Source organism: Chenopodium album, chromosome 23 (assembly GCF_948465745.1).
Source record: "Chenopodium album chromosome 23, dcCheAlbu1.1, whole genome shotgun sequence".
Taxonomy (NCBI): Eukaryota; Viridiplantae; Streptophyta; class Magnoliopsida; order Caryophyllales; family Amaranthaceae; genus Chenopodium; species Chenopodium album.
Window position 1 is genome coordinate 34,489,803 of NC_137856.1, and position 19,507 is coordinate 34,509,309.

The window sequence follows — 19,507 nt, forward strand, 5'->3', positions numbered from 1 at the left end:
TCAGTATATGTGAACAGGCCCTACTCTGTATAGCTTTTCATTGGCCTTTTCAAATCAACCTATGAGTTCTCCATACAAAACATCAAATTTGTGCATTTTGACATTACTAACTAAAATCCCACAACATGCACTAAACTTATGAGGCCAATTTGTCACATTTATCCCAAAATGTCTAATCCACCTAACTTTTTTTAGTTTTTGCACTTAAATAGCTCTTCATTTTAGATCTAAGATACTCAGATACACATATGTATACAAATGACCTTAATGAAAAAACACCAAAGATCAAACAAGATTGTACTCTTTTTTTTTTTTTTTTGACGGCAAGATTATACTCATTTGATTTAAAATTATTTTCAAAATGTGGTCCAATCCATATGTCTCTTTTTTTTTTTTTTTTTTTTAATTTGCCAAAAAAAAAAAAAAAAAAAAAAAAAAAAAAATTCTCCATCCCTTATCCTATATGCACGAACATTTTAAGACCAAGTGGACTGTCTTTCTATATCAATTTTATTCACGGGTCAGTGGGTCCCACACACAACCCACCGTTTTTTTTCGGATTCAAGAATTTGGACATAATTCCGGATAATATGCCACGTCAACCCCCTCTTTCTTCAATCTTCCAACCTCACTCACTAATCACTACTCTGTACTATACTCAATTTCTGCAACTCATCAAAAAAATCTCAACTTTGATTTCCCAGAAAATATAAAAAAGATGGCAACTTTGTGTGCTTCCGCCATTAATATGAATCCAAAGCTCTCAAACTCTCTCTCCAATTCCATTAATTTATCATTAACACCCACTAATCTATCTTCCCTTCGTTCAACTTTCACTAATCCTTCTTCTTTTGGACTTATTGTTGCAATTAAGAGTGTTCAAATCAGCAGAAATAAGCCTAATGTTGTTTGTATGTCATGGGATGGTCCTCTTTCTTCTGTTAAACTTATTCTTCAGGGCCGTAATATTGAGGTTTTTTCTGATTTCCTTTCAATTTCTTGAATTTCTCTTTGTAATTTCTGTGATTTTTTGGGGTGGGTTTTGAATATTTGATTGTTTGGATATCTGGGTTGATTATGGTTGTTTCATGCTGTTTTTATGCCAAAAATTTGAGAAATTGCTTAATATGTAGTCTGAAAAGTTCAAAATTTGATAAATCTAATGTAATTTGCTGGGATTTATCTAAATTTGTGTGTGCAATCTTCAAAATTAAAGGCATGTAGTGTCAATTTTGAGTATGATGAACGTTTATGCTATGAGATTGCTCTTGAATTGATTTTTGTTTTAGCCTTTAGGTACTAAATTCTAATTTAATGTGATTGTTGAGATTGTTAGTAGTGTTCATTTCAATATATTGGTTATTTTGCATTGTACTAAGTATAATTATATTTGTGATGCATTTATGAGTATAAACACTTGAGCAGCTCAATTTTGTTTAGCTATTCATTTTGCATTCAAGCTGCTCTTGTATTTCAGATAAAATGATTATATTTATGCTACTTTCTGTGTTTCTTAGCAAGTAATCTAACACAAAGTCTAACTTGAAAGAGGTGGGGATGTTAAATTTTAATTAGTGAAGGATAATTGATAAGGTATAAGCAGTACTATATTTTTTTTTATTAGTATACTTAAATTATGGCCCCATTAAAATATGAAGTCTTAGCTACTATTGATTATCTCAATTCTCTATTATGTAGCTTATTAATCAAATGTGTTGGAGTTTCAGCACTTGTGGCCTTGTGGGAGCTGATTGAATGCCTTTTTGTATGCATAGATCCTATTTCATGTACTAATTTGAATCTTAGTATGGTATAAATTTCTGAAATAGACTACTAGGGAATGGAGGGTGATAGAAAGAATGTTGTTTTGTACTCACTACGTATTCACTCTCCATTTAGTAACTACATTTACTAATCCTATGGGAAACTTGAGTCAAAATGTTGATGTCAATAAACAGATGAAGATTTTAGACTGACGTTGTGATGATGTATTATAAACAGATGAAGATTTTAGACCGTTGTGATGTTGTAATGGAAATTTGATCCTGCATTTTCGTGTTGCAGTTACCTGATAATGTTCGAAGCTATGTGGAAGAAAAGGTTGGTAAAGCTGTCGCGAAGCATAGCCATTTGGTGAGGGAAGTGGATGTGCGTTTGTCTGCTAGAGGTGGACAGCTTGGTAAAGGACCTAAACTAAGGAGATGTGAGGTACTATATTTCACCCTCTTGGTTTCATGTTGTTTCTCTATATGCTTTACATGAGTAATATTCTTATAGAAAGAATTTGTGTTTAGGTCACCTTGTTTACCAAGAGGCATGGAGTAATTCGAGCTGAGGAAGATGCTGAAAGTCTCTACGGAAGTATTGATTTGGTCTCTTCGATTATTCAAAGGAAATTGAGGAAGGTTAAGGACAAAGTATCTGACCATGGTCGACATATGAAAGGCTACAATCGCTCAAAGGTGAGGGAGCCTGAGCCAATAAGAATTAGTAGAGAAGAAATCTTGGAGGAAGAATTGGAAACAGCTCCTTCTCCTGTTTCTGTTGAAGATGATGACTTTATTGAAGAGGTTGGTTTGATGCACATGCTAAGCTTTATTTCATGGCATGCCATTCTTAATCTTACTGACCTGATATTCATCTGCATATCATGTTTTCTTAACGCTTAACTTGTGCATATCATGTTTTCTTAACGCTTACTTTGTGCTTATCAGATTTTCTCTGTCTTTATTTTTATCTTTGAACTTTTTCCATCAGGTGGTTCGTACAAAGTACTTTGACATGCCACCCCTTACAGTAACAGAAGCTGTTGAACAGCTCGAAAATGTTGATCATGACTTCTATGCTTTCCGAAATGAAGAAACTGGTAACCAACCTTGGCACTTTACTCTTTAGCTCACTGCTTGTCTTAAATGTTTCCCTGCCAATTTTGTAATTTTGGGCATGTTTTTCACACAGGTGAAATTAACATTTTATACAAAAGGAAAGAGGGAGGATATGGGCTTATTGTTCCTAAGGACGGGAAAACAGAGAAGTTGGATCCTTTGCAAGTTCAAACCGACAAACAACCCTCCTTCGCAGAATAGGCTGAGGTTGCTAGTCTTGGGCACTAATTACCTTAAAGAACTCGGTTTTTTTGTTTGACTGTATAAACAATCAGGGTTTGAAAATCAGAATGTGGAATCCATGGAGAAGATTTTGGATATTAGAGAATCTCCAGTTGTGATTATCCTCCTCTTTTTGGATGACCTGTTTGTCGCGGTGCTATACTGCTATGTATGTATAGAAACACTATACATGTTAGACAATCTTGTAAATGCATGAATTAGCTATTTATACTTGTTTGTTCAGTATGTTCACTGTCTATTCTGTTGGCTACAACTCTGCATGTATCATTGTCAAGAAGGTGATCTATATACTTTGGAGTTGATTAATTTTCTTGGATATAACTAACGAAAACATAACTAAGACGATGAATATTCATAGACAATCACATGAAATTTAAAATAATTTGGATATATTATTTCAGAGCATGAACAACTAATACAATTATGTGATAGCTTAATACTACTGTAGTATTTATTCAAAAAGCTTAATACTAGTATTGTTTAGGGGCAATCATAGCTCTCAAAACCATCTCAATATCGTTGGTAATCACGATGGCATCCTTTGATGCACCTTGTATTCCCATTCTTGATAATCCGGCACAATATAAGTTATTCTTTCCTTTCCAATGATTGGGGAATCGATTTTTTGGAAATCCGTCACTTTTAAGTATATAATCATAATCCTGCAAAAAAAAAATACAGTTTGATAAATTGTTCATGCCAAAATAATACCCTATATAATATATACTTTGGATGAGCTTTGAATAAAACTTTCATAAATACAAAGATAAGACTCGTATTAAGAGAGTAGTCACATAAATGTAAGGTTATATATATATTGTACATACCTTTAACCAATCACATGCTATGCTTTTAAAGCCAGTTGCAAATATAATTGCGTCAAAGGGTAATTCAACTTTATCTTCAAATACAACTTTGGTCTTATTAATTCTTGAAATTCCCGGTAAAACCTATAAATTTAACAATTAAGAAAAGAATTAAAATAATTAATTAATTCATATTAAAAATCGAATGTTACAAGTATATTCTATGGCCACTTGGATCTATATGAAAATAAAGATTTAATCTAGGGTATGAGCATGACGAAATTAGCAATGCAAAAGATATAAAACAATACAGTAGAATCTTTGACTCTTTGTTATACTTCGTACTCCATCAAAAAAAAAAAAAAAAAAAAAAAAAAGGGTAATGAAATACTTCGTACTTTCGTAGGTAGGACCGTAGGATTTCGAAATATACAAGCCGGACACATTTACCGTAAAAATTAAGTGCATTTTTGAATTGTTAATTTGTCTTCAAGTAAACAAAAATATATTTTTTTTTAAGGGAATAAACAAAAATATTATGGGTGCACTGCAATGTTAGAAATATAAATATATTTATTTATTACTTACGATTTTCTTTCCTCTTGTAATAAATATAAATAATTTCCTCTATTAAAAAAAAAAATTTAAAAAAATTCCTACAAAAATTGTAAGTAATAAATAAATATTATAAAAGTAGAAACTTTACCTTAATGTCCCTAGATTGAATTTTGGCAACAGTTCCCACGTCAAGAACTGGGCTTCTTCCTTTGGTTGCCTTCAGAAAAAAAGGACCTTCATTTGGTCGATAAATCCCATGCTTGGACAAGTTTCCATACTTCAATTTGCTAGCAAAAGTGACTATAGCATCCACCGTTGATACGGAGAAGTATTTTATCAAATGCATGCCGACAAAAATCATTTCTCTTGCAACTACATGAACCTACATGAATGAATAAAGGATTAGCTTACTACTTCCTACATAACTACTCTTTTTTGTATCATAAATATAATGGATTCAATAGATAAGAATTAAAAAGTCTAACCGGATTTCTAATAACAATTGAAGTGTTGGCTCCTGAATTACATAAATCATAACTTATTTCCATCCCAGAATTACCACATCCAACAACCAAAACATCCTTATCCTGAAACTCACGACCACACTTATATTCACTAGAATGCATGATATCTCCCTTAAAATCCTTTAATCCAGGGATATCAGGTATATAACTCTTGCCATTTTCACCTGTTGCAACAACCAAAAAACTTGCAACAAATATTTTGTTCGCCTTAACTAAGATATCCCTAGCTTCAACTAGCCACTTGCCCGTAGCTTCGTCAAAAGATGCAGATTCAACTGAGTGATTGTAGCGCGGTCTAATATCGAAGTCTGAAACATATTCATCAATATATTCTATAAAATCATCCTTGCCCATGTATTTATTAGCTTGTGGTGCATGGGGCTTAAAGGGTAATGAGCAAAATTCTTTTGCTAGATGAAGGTGGCATCGATCATATGCACGTTTCTTCCAAAGAGAAGCACAACAATCTTCCTTTTCAAGAATAATGTAGGGAATTGATTTTTTGGTTAAGCATGCAGCAATGCCAAGTCCTGCAGGTCCTGCCCCTACTATAAGGACTATTGTTTCTTCCATAAAAATTTGTTAGATTTCTCTTTGAAAGAAAATCCGAAGAGAGAAATTTAAAGGAATTGATTGAATTGAAAGATAGAAATTCAAATGAAGATATTGGACTTTGAACTGGTTATTTCTTTGACTCTAGAATGAATTGATGATTATATAGTGTATTTGGGATTAATACTCCAAGTTGTATAGAATATATATAGGGGTGTTGTAAGATTGTCCAAAATTTAAAGAAAATCTTCTTATGGAATATGACAATTAATTTTGGTAAAACTTAGTAATTTGATTTTAAATAATGATGAATTTGGTATCTTTTAGAAGGGAACTACATTGGCATGTGGTGTTATTGATAATAAAATAATAAAATTGGCAGCCTAAGATTATGTCATTTATCAGTATAACTTACTAAGATGTGGGGAAAAAAAATAAGAAAACAAGTAATCCTCCTATATTAAACATGAACAGAAGTTTACATAAAAATTTATTTTGTAAAAATTAAATACTCAACATTTTAATTATCTACTTTGATTTATTTCCTAACAGCTAACGTCCTTCTAAATATCGGAATATTACATATATTCTAAATCTCTTACCTCTTATTTACGTATTATAAAGTTCTAAGTTTAGGACAAAAATCATCAAAAGGCAAATATGCATCTTTTATTTTCTCTATTAATTTTTTACTCCTTTCCATAATTTTTTACTTCAAATAGTTTTGATGTTACAAAGGAAATTATAATACGGAGTATTATCCGTAGCCTTGAATATTGCTATTACTAATTAATGCATTGGCACAATCATTGCCTTGTGTTTCCATGTATAAAGGGGTCATTAAATTTGAGAACTAGAATATTGTATAATCAAACTTTCTCAATCTTATGTATTAGGCATATAAACTTGAATTGATTGCATGATTTGCATCCCATTACCTTTTTGTGATTGTATAATAACTAAAAATTACCTATATATATGCCTTTTAAGTAAGTTTGATTTGCATTGATTGAGAAGCTAAGCTTCGTTATATACACAAAATGTTAGTTTCATACAAGGCTTATATCAAGGAATATCTCTGAAAATCTAATTATACAATATTCTAGATATACATATAAATATATTCACATTCAATTGGGTCAATATTTAATCGAGTTAAGGCAACAATTAGGGGCTAAACTTTTTAGTTTTCACCTTTTTAGTACTCCCTTCGTTTCATGATTAGAAGCCTATTTCTAAATTATTATTTGTATATAGAGATTGCACATTGGTTATCAGTACAAAGAGATGAGAAATAATTAGTTAGGTTAGTATCTTCATTTATATTTTCGATTAAATTTCTTCAAATGAAGAATAATTAGATAGATGAGCAAATAAAAATACCCTTGTATACACTTATCACTAAATGTAAAACAATTAAAATTCTAAACGGCTATTATAATGAGGTGTCAGTAGGCCTCGCTATAACCTCATAAACGGAAAAAAAATCCCACAAGGTTTGAACATTGTATCTCATGGTTACAAGATCACACACCTTACCATCTGAGCCACGGCCAATTTATGTTCTCTATATACACAAAAATAAATGTATAAGTAAGCACAAAAAAAATAAATATGTAGCCTGAAAAAAAAAAAATAAAGAGGAATAGCCTCAACAATTCATAAACAATGGAAATGTAATATCTTCAACAATGGAATTTTGTATTACATTTTGTTTTGAAGTAGTAACCCCGGGCGTTTTTGTTTTGAAGTAGTAACCCGGTGCAACGCCCGGGGTACACACTAGTTATGTTTAAACATGCTCATTTCTTCCCGTCAAAAAAAATACATCCTCATTTCTTTTCCAATAATTCCAGAACCATTTCTAGCTTATGTTACTACCAGTCTTACACTGCAAAATCATAGCATATACAAGCAAAGCTACGCACCCGAGTCACCTGACTGTCTATTGTTGCAATGGTGAGGAGCTGAGGACGCATGGTGAAATTCACAAATGAGTACAAGCTTGTTACTACAGATTCTAAATTTTATCTGCTGTGTACTTGTAACCTTAATTCGGAAATAAATTCACCAGGGTCTGCACGGCTCTCTAAAGTATCTGCCCATCAGTTTCTGACAAACAACACTGCCTTACTGATCTATCTGCCCATATTCAGGGTAGTGGCTTTGATTTGAGATACGAAGACTTTACAACCCTTATGCATGCCAAATTGCCGAGAGCATCTCAAAGTGTTGCTGGGTTTTCATGTCGAGCTCAAGGATAATTGTAGGCAATAGATAGCATTCTGCATTTAGAATGGGAGAACGTACATTTGCCTTGAGAAGATGGTTTGGCAACCCCAATATCTCCACTCCATAGTCCATACTAGTACAAAAACCTGCATTCAGTTTAGATTGTACGTCTCTTGGAGGCAGTTTTACAGGCGATATACATTTTTATTTGGTAATCCAGCATGGAAGTGCAGTAAAATAAATTGTTATTTTATGCAAGAAATGTTAAAAGGAGGAATTAAAAGAGAGTACAATAATCATTATATTCCAGTAAAATGCCAGTTATCATACAAAGAGATGTATCTGTCTTTCAATATACAAAGCCCAAAGTTATACTTAGTACATAAAGTAACAAGTATCTGAAACCATGAAGTTAGAATCACAATTCACAAAGCTTGGAACGAACCATACAAAATTATGCCACACATTAATTAAGATTTCTAAGTTCAGAGTTTTGACAACTTTGCACACTTTGAGCAGCACATTCTGTTTAATCTAAAAACACAGATCAGTCAAGGTTGTTACGAGACTTACGACTGTTAGAGCTGCCTGAAAGCTTTAAGAATGGGGTCCTTGAACTGATACTAGTAAGCTACTAGGCTAACCAATTCTTCATTTCTCTCCGACAAAGAATATTTCATAGGTCCAACCTTAGAAAAATAATGTCAATTTCCACCAGCTAGAAGAAAGGGACTCCCACGATCTGACATGAATTAGTTTAAATAGATACCAACATATGTACACAAACAGCAGCCAAATTTTATCAAGGAATATACGTTTTTTATTGTACTAAATCTAAAGAACTACTCCGTAGTTGACAGTGATTGGGGAGTGGCTATGAATACAGTGCATGTTATATCGGATTTTTTGTCATTGTAAAAGAAAGTATGAGCTATATAAAAATGTTTTAAGGGTTGAGTTATACAATTTCCAAATGAACACAAGGCATCAATAATCATTATTTCATTTCATAAATGTCAAAGTTTGAAAGAACCAAGAATATGATACATTTACCGTTTACTCTATCTCATCAGCGCCCTTTTCATCCAAATCGCAGCCAACTTGGACCAACTGCTTCTTTGTTTTGGAGAATGATTTAGTGGAGACACTCAATAGCTTATTCAGAGACATTTCGTCGCCTACAAGCTTCTTCTTCAGTTCATACCGATGCTTGATCCTGTTATCAAGATTGTACCCCAGAAATGCAGGAAAAGACATGAGCTCTCCTATTTCTCGATCCATCTCTATGAGCAAGTAATCCATCTTCTTCTCTAAAGACTTTGGATTGTATTGCAGTATCTGAAAATGCTTTTTGCTCATTGCAACTATATCTTCAGAAGAAAAGCCGTAGCTCAAAAATAAAGCAATGACTTCTTGCAAATTCTCTGAGCTTGTTCTTGTCACAGCCCCCATTGCCATAGCAAGATCTTTGGTCCTATGGCCATAACCAATCTTTACCAGCATTGCCAGCTTGTGAGAGAGGTTCTTCTCGAAAGAAAGGCCAAGAAACAAAGGCGCTTTAATAAGAAACCGATAAATCTCTCCTGAATCCAATCCACATTCCTTCAAAAGATCAATCCTGGGCTGCAATTTCCGCTGTTTGCTGGTACTCATCACATTCGGGAAAACAAGCACTATCTTGAAGATTTCTAGATCAGTTAGGCCAACATATGACCTGAAGAACTCCACATGACCTTGCAGATGCTCCACACTATAGGTTACAATAGCAGGCAGTCTATTCAGAACTTCACCAACGGCATCTGTATCTCCCCCACTAAGCCGTTGAAGAAACCCAATTCGCGGTACCAACTGAGTATCCAAATCATAATTGAGTATTGCAGGGCGCTTAGCAATGATACTCACAGCATCAAAACGGCTCAAAAATGTCAACATTCTCTGAATCTCTTCACATGACTTAAGGCAAAAAGCCTTGCTAAGATTAACATTATTGAGAATATATGCAATCTTTTCCTGAGGAATACCATGTTGAAGCAGCAAATCAACCTTCTTATCAAATCCTCCAATAAACCTAGGCTCAACCCCAAGCAAAAGGCGCTCAATTTGAATACTTTCAATCTTATTTCCTAAACCATCATGTATAAATTCTATCAAAAAACCAGCTTCTTCAGCAGTTAATACATCTGGGTGTTTGGAAATCAACTTAGACAATACAACCTCATTCACTCCAACTGATTGTAACCCACGAATACGACTGCGAATCAATTCAACTGGTACAACCTCCAAACCCGGGTTTCTCCCAATAATATCATTAGCTACTCTATCATCAATACCCAGAACTTGGAAAACTGAAAAGAGATGTCCTAAAAACACAAAAAACCCATTATCATATGAAAAGCTGGTTCGCTATAACAATGCAGATAACATGTTTGATAAAAGGGCTAAGAGAAGTACATACCAATTTCAGTGAGATTACCACTTTGTTTACTGGATTTGCTTAAAATAAACACATTTCTGGAATTCTGAATTGAAATTGGCAACAAGAAAGCTCGATTATTTCCACCAAATAACCCAGAAAAGCAAAGATGAGGAGAAGTATGAGTTGCGTAAAAAGGAAGTTGAGGAGAAAAGCTTAATAATTGAGGATAAAAAGAATATGATGACATCAAAGTAATCATCTTTCAACGTTCTTCTTTTGAGATTGTAAAATCTTGTGATTTGAATTTTTATGAAGTATGAACCTATAATTGGTTTGAGACTTTGAGATGTACTTGGCGCCAATCTCTCTCCCTAATCTTTTCTTTTTCTCAAAAAGTGTCCGTTAGCCCATTTGGACATTTTATATTATCTCGGGGTTGCGAGACCTTGCGAATTGCGATATAATGGTTACACTTTAAATTATGGCTTTATCGAACTAAACCTATTAAAGACTAACAATTATTTGTATTCATCTCAAACTCTCAATTCAATACGAAGTACTTCCTCTGTTTTTTTACTTACAACACTTCTCTTTTCACGCTTGCCGATACATTATTTCAATCGTTTATATTTTTAATTAGCAATATGTAAAAAAATATAAATGTTAGATATTAAAATAGTATAAAACGAGACGAATCTAACAAGATCACACATGACTATATTTTTTCTTAGCTATAAATCGTCAAAACTAGTCAAAGTGGAGTACATGAATAGTGTAAAAGTCAAATTGTTGCAAGTATAAGAAAACGAAGGAAGTATATATTAATTTTCATAAATAATTAAATACGTAGTATATTAATATTCAAAGTTAAACTAAAGTATATTACAATTATTTTGAAAAATTGAGATTAAACTTTGACGATTAAACTTCCACCTATGAGGCTAACAAAATCTTCAAAATAGTAAGATATTGCTCGATTTTCAGATGATCTTATTTGACCATCTTGTTTTTCATTAAGCACATAGAGTGTAATTTAAATTCAATAAGTCATTATTTTGCGTAAATTATATCATTACAATATAAATATCTAATTAATATAGTTGAAATTTTATTCTAATATTTAGAGAAAAGTGACAACTCACTATGTTAATCAAACGATAACACATCATAATCATATGACACTTAATAGTTCAAATCAAGACAAGAACATCAGAAAAAGCAACCAATATGTTATAATGTTGAGAAAATGACATGAATATCATCTAACCAAACATTAGGCCGTTTTGTTCACAATGGTATAGAAAATGTATCAAGACCAAAAAAATTGAGATCTGATATTAAATGATGGGTAAAAATTTATAGTAACATCAATACAACAAAATTGCAGTACAATTTACAGTCTACCGTACAAGAAGCACATAGATCGGGATTGGTAAGTCGAATATGACCACACAATCCATCTTTCAATTTAAGTTCAGATAGAGCAGCAGATGTTGATATATCTTCAGGATGGGACGAATTCGTCCTCTAAACTCTACATTACCTCGCATACGCGTTGCTATGCCAATTGGCATTGAATAAAATTAGTTGATTATCGGTATGTATTCCATATTCCTTCAATGTTTATACGATCTTCATCTGTTTAGGGCGCTTCTTTTGAAAGCATTTGCCTGCTTTTATGGCTGCATTAGTATCGTTTGATGGAATCGACTTTAGGAGGATCACTGGTGAGTCTTCTTTTCTGGTTTTCTTGGGTGGTCTTGGGCAAGGGAACCTGAAGGATAAAGGTCATAGAACATATGCTTAACAAAGTGCTATGTAGAAAATTTTCGAATTATGATCAACAAAATTTGTGTTGCCAAAACAAACTTGCCTCCTTTGAGATACTTTGCCAGGAAAATTTTCTCTCTCCTGTGTAGGTCTTCTTTCTTTGTCATTCTGGGGTTGTACCTGCATGAAATAATAGAAACCACAGAGAAAAATGTTGTCATTTATACAGCAAAATAAGTAACAACAACACAAAATGATACATTTTCGACAATATTCAGTATAAACACTAGTGAAACACCCATTCGGTAATAATATATTTACGCAACTAATCACTCCTTATTTAATTAATACGGATTAAGCATAGTAATTCCATCAAACAACCTAGAGATACTCACTGGAGGCTGTTGCAGCCATTTTTGACCAAGGAAGGAAAGTCAACAAGATGAAGTGTTTGTTACTGGGTTAATTCGCATAAAATAACAGTTCCTAGAAAAACATGCTGACCAAAATACACCTAAAATAAGAAACAAAAATCTTTAACTAAAGATTTTATGTAGAAGTGATAAGCAACAGCATCTAACACACTGACAAGACAGAAAGACAAGAAAGTGCTTATGAACAACATAGATCTTGTTCATAAGTTGATCAGGAAAAAGAACAGAAAACAAAAGAAAAACACATTAATGTGCAAATGAGTGAGTAGCGCCCTCATGTTTGCATCAGAGTGAAATTATAACAGGCCACCAGTAAGAATGGAAATGTAGAGCAATTATTTCGAGGATCAGCATCATAGAATCAAACGATAGATACACCAATTAACTGCATACAAATGAATGTTACTGAATCTCCAAACAAACTGATTCAGAAGGCCACTCAGCATGAAACCATAAAAGCTACTCTCCAAGTCTTCAAAAAATATTAGCAATACTATCATACGTTTAAAATGCGTTCATTAGGTCTCTTGTATGCTAAACACGGGGTTCTAATGTGAGAAACAAGGAAATTACAGCAAAGATTAGCTCATGATGGTTGCATTGGTGTTAAACCAGGTGCAGAAAGTGACTGTTAACTGCATTGACATGAAACCTGGTTGAAACCTCAACTACAAGCTACCCTTGTAAAATTAAATCCCAAGAACGGAATCGGATGTATTTTTTCTTTTCTATGGTACACTAATATAAACTAGTAAAATGGCTATGCTTCTCAGACTTCCAGCTTAGTTTCCAAAACAAACGGATTTCAAGCTGCCCAGATTTCTGCACAAGTTCAGGCATATTTACAAAACCATGCCTTGTAAATAGCATGCTAGTAGAGTAGTAGTGCAAACTGCTAGCATACATGCAGAAAATTTTATACTCACCTGAAGCTAAAGCAGATTAATACTAGTACAAAAATGAAAATCTGAAGCATTTGCTAGCATGACAATTAGTTTAAAACAAAGCCAAAAGAAATGGAACTAGGATAAGGTTTCTCTTTGGCTAAAAACATAATGTGTTGAGTTCCCGGTTACTCGATCTATTCTTTCTCACCTGTTTTCACAATTCACCATAAACTTAGAATAGGAAGACGAATCAGTCATCCTAGATTATTCACTATGACTCCAAGAAACAAAATATTCTTCAGAATTTTATGTCAAATTCACAACACTGTACTCATAAAATAGCTGGAAAAACTAGAGTAATGCAGCTTATTCACTACAAATAAATAAGTAACCTATCAAGACATAAATTTGAAGCATTCTCCTCAAATAAAAGACCAAATCAGCAACAACCAATAATACATTCAGAGCAAAACAATGAACACCTTTTCCACAGTCAGGAACTACAAACATTTCTAGTGTAAAGCCAACCCTCACTTGCCCTACATCCTATCAGAAAAAACAAGCAAACCCTAGTTCACAACCACCAGAGTACCAAATCAACATCCAAACAGTTAGCAACGATGCAGCAAATAGGAGCAAGAAATACAGAGTTTTCAGCAAGATCCTACAACAAACTTCAAAAGAGCGCGCCCTATCATAAAATTTAGAGGTTACACATTTGGATTGGTGCTTAAAGTTTCTAAAAACAAGCACGGTATGGCAAACCCACAGTCGTGAAAATGAATAGTACATGACCCTAAAAATGTCAGCAAATAATGCTATGATGAGATTCTCTTAGGCTATCTGAAAATAAGTGCAGATCTTCATACTCTTAATAGAAAGGCCGGCACTCAACCACATATACTGATATACAAACACCATATACAAGCACATTAATAAAGCACTGACAACTTCTTCAAAGCCAAAAGTAGTGGCAATCACAGAGTTGAAACAAAGCTGTACACAAACATTTATTGATCTAGACTTATCATATATACATGATGCATAATTCCTAGATGATAGAAATTCAGAAACTAACCAATGTTAATGTAAGTTATAGTACGTACTTAGTTCAAATCTACCACAAGCTACTACTACACTGGATTTCATACACATAAACCAGTCAAGATATAACTTCAGAGTTCGGCAACAGGTTCAAACTCAATCATGAAAATCGAACCAAAAACTCGAAACAATTCACAATTCCTACCTAATTCCAAGCTAAAACCAAGAAAAACTACAACCCCAACAATTTTCAGTTCATCTTGAACATGAAATATTGAGATTCAAGTAAGAAAACACCATCAAAATCACCTAAAACAGAATAAATACCCAAAAAAAAACAACCCAATCATTATCATTATTCCATGTAAAGCAAAACCCTTTTTTCAAACTTGCAAGAAAATCAAACAAACCCATTAATTAATTATTGTCAACATTACTACTATTAATTTCCTTACTTTATTTGGTTGCAACAATTTATCATCTTCCTTCACAATCATCTTGTTCTTCTTATTCAGCTGATCATCATCAAATTTACTATCACCCCCCAAATTATCAACCAACAAATTCCTCTTCTTCCCACCTGAAACCCTTGATTTAAATTTACTCCTCTTATCTTTGATTTTCCACTCATCATTTTTCCTGAATACCCATTTATCCGTTTTCCATTCATCAAAACTCGTATCAATTATTGTAACTTCACTTCTCGAGTACGATTTCAAGACAATTACTTCTTCCACAACATCACCATCAAATTTCACTTCATCAACCCTAACATTACTATTATCATTCAAACTGTTATCGCCGCTCGATACGAACCCACCATTATCACTCTTCTCCCTCCTCAAATCATCCGACGAACTGGGTCCACTCGGAAGCTCGCTCTCCGAACTCGCCCCACAAAACCTAGGGTTTGCCTGCTTCCGAGAACTCTTCTTCGAGAAAGTTCTGGAAGATTCTCCACCCATATTAAATAACCCACATAAAACTCCGGCGAATTCTCCGGCGGAATCCGGCGGTTTCTCTCTCCTCGAACGGGCCGGAATCAGCGGCGCGTGTGACTGAGTCGAGTCGGAGTGAGTTGCTGAATCGGCGGTTGGAGCTGAACCGGAACTTGAGGAAGACAGGAACCGGTCGAGATCCGGTTCTTCGCCGGTCGGAAAACCTCTAGATGACCGGAGCCGGTCTAACCAGTTTGAGCTTGATGTTGAGATCATGTCTTTGAATTTTAATTACAGAATTAAAAAATAAAATAATTAAATTAAAAGAATTGAATTTTTGAGGGATTGTTGTTTTCTGGGGATTTTCTCTTTCTGTTTCTCTCTCCTTTGGTTTTCAGAGTTTCAGGTGAAACATCAGAGTGTTTCAGACATGAAAGTGAAACACAAATTTACTACAATAGCATAAACCACTTCATTTTTATTTTGTTTTTTTTTCTTTTGTAATTTAATTTTGTTTTAAAGAAAATATCTTTTGAGATTTGGGCCTCTTTGGTACTCATATGTTTATTGGATAGTGCCCAATTATAGTCCATTGATAAATTTAGGCTGTCCATTGGATTTTGGCCCAATTATATGTTATAGAGTTATAGAGTATGATTATGTTGGATGAAAAAAGCGTTCTATTTCTGTATGGACTTTGGAGTAAAACATTTCCCTTTTGTTTTAGAAATTGCTTCATTTGAAATCATGAAATTATTAAATGAGGTGAATCCATCATGATCTCACATAACTATATTAATCCTGATTGATTTTTAATTATGAACCATCAAAATTATGAATAGTGCATAAGTCAAAGTAGAGGTAGCAACCGTGAGGGCTAGGTCGGATTAGGTGGTTGTTGGGTTAGCGTGAGGTGACACAAGACTAGCAATGCAAGGGATGGTGTGCACCAAGTCTCGAGATAGGTTGAATAGGGTAAACTATGTAAGGGTGGGTTTGTAGGTTGTAATACGCCGAGTTATGTTAGACTGTTAGGGTGGGTTAGTGAGATAGAAGTGTCGAGGGTCTATGTTAGGGTGAGTCTGGCAAATTAAGTACGGTAGGTTAAGTGGGTCTGGCAAGTAGGGTAGTGCGTTATTGCTTATGATTTATGGTGAACATAATTAGGCAACCATATAACTAATTTAGTATTTCAAAATAGTTTTAATAGGTCATTTTAATTTTAAATTCAGTGAGGCAGTGGCGTAGCCCAATCACTACTTATTTTCTTTTCCACAACATCTAGTAGAAGTAGTACTAAAAAGTGTTTTTGATAGCCGTTTATTATTTTGCATCATTGACTATGATAGGTTGAATACGCAAATGAGGTAATTTGGTGAGTTTTTATGAGTTTTTTTACAACTATTGTAAGGGTTAGCTACAATGTGTGTTAGTAAGCAGAAGCGTAGAAAGTATGGATCGATTCGATATGGTGAGGAATTTTATTATTTACCTTCCTTTGTTATAAAATAAAATAATCTTTTTTCAAGGAAGACTTTCCTAACTTTTGATGTACTTTTCATTAAAAAAAATAGTATGTAATTAACAATGTACTCGCACAAGTTGCACAACTATTGGCTGTTGGTGTAGTGGTGATTGGAACTACACTTGATAGGAATGATCTGTGTTCAATCCTCCACAACAACAAACTAGATACCTCAGCTAACTATGAATTGTTTTAATTGCCATGCCATAAAATCTCGTTCATCTCAACCTTGTAATTTTTTATACTCCGTCCTCTACTAGGAAATACTCTCGTTATAATTAAGCAAAAACAAATAAAGTGGTTGATTATCTTTCTTATTAGCGATTACTTTTGAACAATTTTATTATTTTTAATTAAGTGGTGTCAATTATTTCTTTGTGTCTTGCACTCTTACTACAAACTCCTTTTGAATCACGAGTTACTATTATTACTATAAAAAAAGTTAGATTATGACAGAAGTCAATAGTGCTTACGCGTAGTTACGACTTACGAGTGATAAAAGTTCAATTGCAGCTATGATTTGCATCCACAAGGTCCACAACAATAATAGCCTAGGAAATAGATCATGTAGCATAGGTTAGTTTAATCATCTAAATGTAAAAAACGTGAAATATGTTTTTCGTAGTGTTTCATCTAATGGACCATCACTACAATATATACTACATCATCTTTGCTTAAGGCTACAAAGTTATTCAATTCTATCTTGAATCTCCACTCACATGAGATTTCTGTTGTTTTTGGTGTATTTTCGTAAGGGTTATATAAATCACAGGAATATGTCTTATGCCTCGTTAACATTTACTTAATTTCAATTCAGTTCATTTCAGTTCAGCTCCAATCAGTTCAATTCAGCTCCAATCAGTTCAGTTTAGTTCAGTTTAGTTCCAATCAGTTTAGTTCAGTTCAGCTCCAATCAGTTCAGTTCAGTTTAGTAAATGTGAACAGACCCTTAGTAACAGTATTTCCATCCTCTCGTGAGAAGAGCTTAACAAAATTACACTTTAGTATAATTATATTTTTTGCTCTCCTATGATCTCTTTATTTCTAAGGGAGTACTAAAAGTACATGTGTACGTCATATGTGTATACACGTATAAGAGTTTTAAAAAAAAGAATTTGACTATTTGTATTAAATTACTAAATGATGACTTGTGTCTAAGGGAAATTTATACAAATTTATTATATATTTTATGTATAGTTGTATTTATATAAACTAACAAGAGCTTTAAAGATGAACTTAACTATTGAAATTGAAATATATACTTATTAAAAGTAAGGTGGCTTGTATCTAAGGTAAACTTAATTATATATTTTACTCTTTTCTTCTTTAGTCTAAACTATTTTTTGACTAGTTTCAAGCTAAGAATCCAAGATACTTAATGTAGCTAAATCGATCAGTTTGAACTTGAGTAACTCGCTTATACTACCCTTTTCTATCAAGATTTTTCCTTAAAGAAGCACCTTAATCATTTATAATGATGTAGTTTAGGGCCTGTTCACTTCAGCTTAATTTCATTTCAATTCAGCTCCAATTAGTTCAATTCAGTAAATGTGAACAGACCCTTACTTTAGCTCTTTTTTAGATCAAACTTTAGGAAATAAATTTCATTATAATAATAACAACAACAACAATCATAATAGGATATTATTAACGAACGCCCCCGGGGCGTTGGACAATCATTTAAAATCAAACCTAAAATGGTATTAATTTGGGAAGTATGACAAAATCACGCGTCGATCGGTGTAATTAATATTAATTTTAATATAGGGCCTGTTCTCTTACGTTGAAATTTAGTTCAGTTCAGCTCCTAATTTCCTTCTCTTATAAATTATTCATTTCAGTTCAGTTCAGTTCAGCTCCTAATTACCTCTCTTATAAAATATTCATTTCAGTTCAGTTCAGTTCAGCTCCTATTTTCCTTCTTTTATAAAATATTCATTTCAGTTCAGTTCAGCTCCTAATTTCCTTCTCTTATAAAATATTAATTTCAGTTCAGTTCTGTTCAGTTCAGTTAAGCTAAGTTCAATTCAGTTCAGTTCAGCTCAGTTCAGTTCAGTTCAGCTGAGTTCAGTCAATTAGAACAGACCCTTAATCTTTCTACTTTTAGCTTTTGCCTAATAGTAATAATAAACATTAATACTTACTCCGTAATTAGTTTAGAAATGGATAATAGAATCAAGCGCCAATTAGTACAATTAATTACTATTCCCTCCGTCCCAAAAAGAACGACCCATTTGGCCAAAACTTTGTCCCAAAAAGAATGACCCGTTTGCATTAAAACACCCACCAATTTGCTACAATATTTGTGCAAAATTAGCTTCCCCATATAAAAATTTGATTTTTCATGTTATTTTATTACTTTCTCTCTCTATTTTTTTACAAACCCCGTGTAAATTTATCTTTCCAATATACTTTTACTTCTATTTACTTAACTTCCTAAATACCCGCGTATTCAACCCAAATGGGTCGTTCTTTTTGAGACGGAGGGAGTACATTTTATTAATACTTTCCTCTATTTATCTTAGCATTTTTCTAATAATAATAATAATAATAATTATAATGTCAACATGAACTTAAAATAAGCCATTGTGAAATTGAGTAAGATATGTTCTTACTCTCTCTCAAAAAAAAAAAGATATGTTCTTACTCCGTACAAGATTTAATATAATTATTTTGAAAAAGTATGAAAAAAA

The 19,507-nt window shown here is 33.2% G+C and overlaps 4 protein-coding genes across 4 annotated transcripts; 1 reads left to right on the forward strand and 3 right to left on the reverse strand.

Annotated features, from left to right (window-relative positions):
- The first annotated feature begins 613 nt into the window (after window positions 1-613).
- On the forward strand, window positions 614-3,338 carry LOC145608859 (ribosome-binding factor PSRP1, chloroplastic). The gene is made up of 5 exons (XM_081664454.1): window positions 614-973; window positions 2,065-2,208; window positions 2,295-2,570; window positions 2,758-2,866; window positions 2,959-3,338. Exons 1-5 carry the CDS (start codon window positions 719-721, stop codon window positions 3,084-3,086), a joined length of 912 nt encoding a protein of 303 aa, XP_081520580.1. The 5' UTR covers window positions 614-718; the 3' UTR covers window positions 3,087-3,338.
- Window positions 3,339-3,598: 260 nt separating this feature from the next.
- On the reverse strand, window positions 3,599-5,589 carry LOC145606607 (putative indole-3-pyruvate monooxygenase YUCCA10). Its single transcript, XM_081662399.1, has 4 exons — window positions 4,978-5,589; window positions 4,641-4,874; window positions 3,956-4,078; window positions 3,599-3,790 (listed from the first exon to the last, which is right to left on the reverse strand). The coding sequence occupies exons 1-4, from the start codon at window positions 5,587-5,589 to the stop codon at window positions 3,599-3,601; spliced, it is 1,161 nt and encodes a 386-aa protein (XP_081518525.1).
- Window positions 5,590-6,935: 1,346 nt separating this feature from the next.
- On the reverse strand, window positions 6,936-10,582 carry LOC145608624 (transcription termination factor MTERF8, chloroplastic-like). Its single transcript, XM_081664238.1, has 2 exons — window positions 10,256-10,582; window positions 6,936-10,160 (listed from the first exon to the last, which is right to left on the reverse strand). Exons 1-2 carry the CDS (start codon window positions 10,473-10,475, stop codon window positions 8,857-8,859), a joined length of 1,524 nt encoding a protein of 507 aa, XP_081520364.1. The 5' UTR covers window positions 10,476-10,582; the 3' UTR covers window positions 6,936-8,856.
- Window positions 10,583-11,523: 941 nt separating this feature from the next.
- LOC145608320 (uncharacterized) lies at window positions 11,524-15,736 on the reverse strand. Its single transcript, XM_081663937.1, has 3 exons — window positions 14,807-15,736; window positions 12,090-12,166; window positions 11,524-11,990 (listed from the first exon to the last, which is right to left on the reverse strand). The coding sequence occupies exons 1-3, from the start codon at window positions 15,563-15,565 to the stop codon at window positions 11,840-11,842; spliced, it is 987 nt and encodes a 328-aa protein (XP_081520063.1). The 5' UTR covers window positions 15,566-15,736; the 3' UTR covers window positions 11,524-11,839.
- Window positions 15,737-19,507: the final 3,771 nt, after the last annotated feature.

What these genes read in the sequence shown, in the direction of transcription:
- LOC145608859 (XM_081664454.1), top strand. Translation starts at nt 719, where the DNA reads ATGGCAACTTTGTGTGCTTCCGCCATTAATATGAATCCAAAGCTCTCA. An exon ending in TTCAGGGCCGTAATATTGAG is followed by an intron (nt 974 to 2,064) that starts GTTTTTTCTGAT and finishes TTCGTGTTGCAG; the next exon opens with TTACCTGATAATGTTCGAAG. An exon ending in CTAAACTAAGGAGATGTGAG is followed by an intron (nt 2,209 to 2,294) that starts GTACTATATTTC and finishes ATTTGTGTTTAG; the next exon opens with GTCACCTTGTTTACCAAGAG.
- LOC145606607 (XM_081662399.1), bottom strand. Translation starts at nt 5,589, where the DNA reads ATGGAAGAAACAATAGTCCTTATAGTAGGGGCAGGACCTGCAGGACTT. An exon ending in CAATTGTTATTAGAAATCCG is followed by an intron (nt 4,875 to 4,977) that starts GTTAGACTTTTT and finishes TCATTCATGTAG; the next exon opens with GTTCATGTAGTTGCAAGAGA. An exon ending in TTCAATCTAGGGACATTAAG is followed by an intron (nt 4,079 to 4,640) that starts GTAAAGTTTCTA and finishes TTAAATTTATAG; the next exon opens with GTTTTACCGGGAATTTCAAG.
- LOC145608624 (XM_081664238.1), bottom strand. Translation starts at nt 10,475, where the DNA reads ATGATTACTTTGATGTCATCATATTCTTTTTATCCTCAATTATTAAGC. An exon ending in TGGTAATCTCACTGAAATTG is followed by an intron (nt 10,161 to 10,255) that starts GTATGTACTTCT and finishes TTGTGTTTTTAG; the next exon opens with GACATCTCTTTTCAGTTTTC.
- LOC145608320 (XM_081663937.1), bottom strand. Translation starts at nt 15,565, where the DNA reads ATGATCTCAACATCAAGCTCAAACTGGTTAGACCGGCTCCGGTCATCT. An exon ending in AATTGTTGCAACCAAATAAA is followed by an intron (nt 12,167 to 14,806) that starts GTAAGGAAATTA and finishes TATTTCATGCAG; the next exon opens with GTACAACCCCAGAATGACAA. An exon ending in GGCAAAGTATCTCAAAGGAG is followed by an intron (nt 11,991 to 12,089) that starts GCAAGTTTGTTT and finishes TTTATCCTTCAG; the next exon opens with GTTCCCTTGCCCAAGACCAC.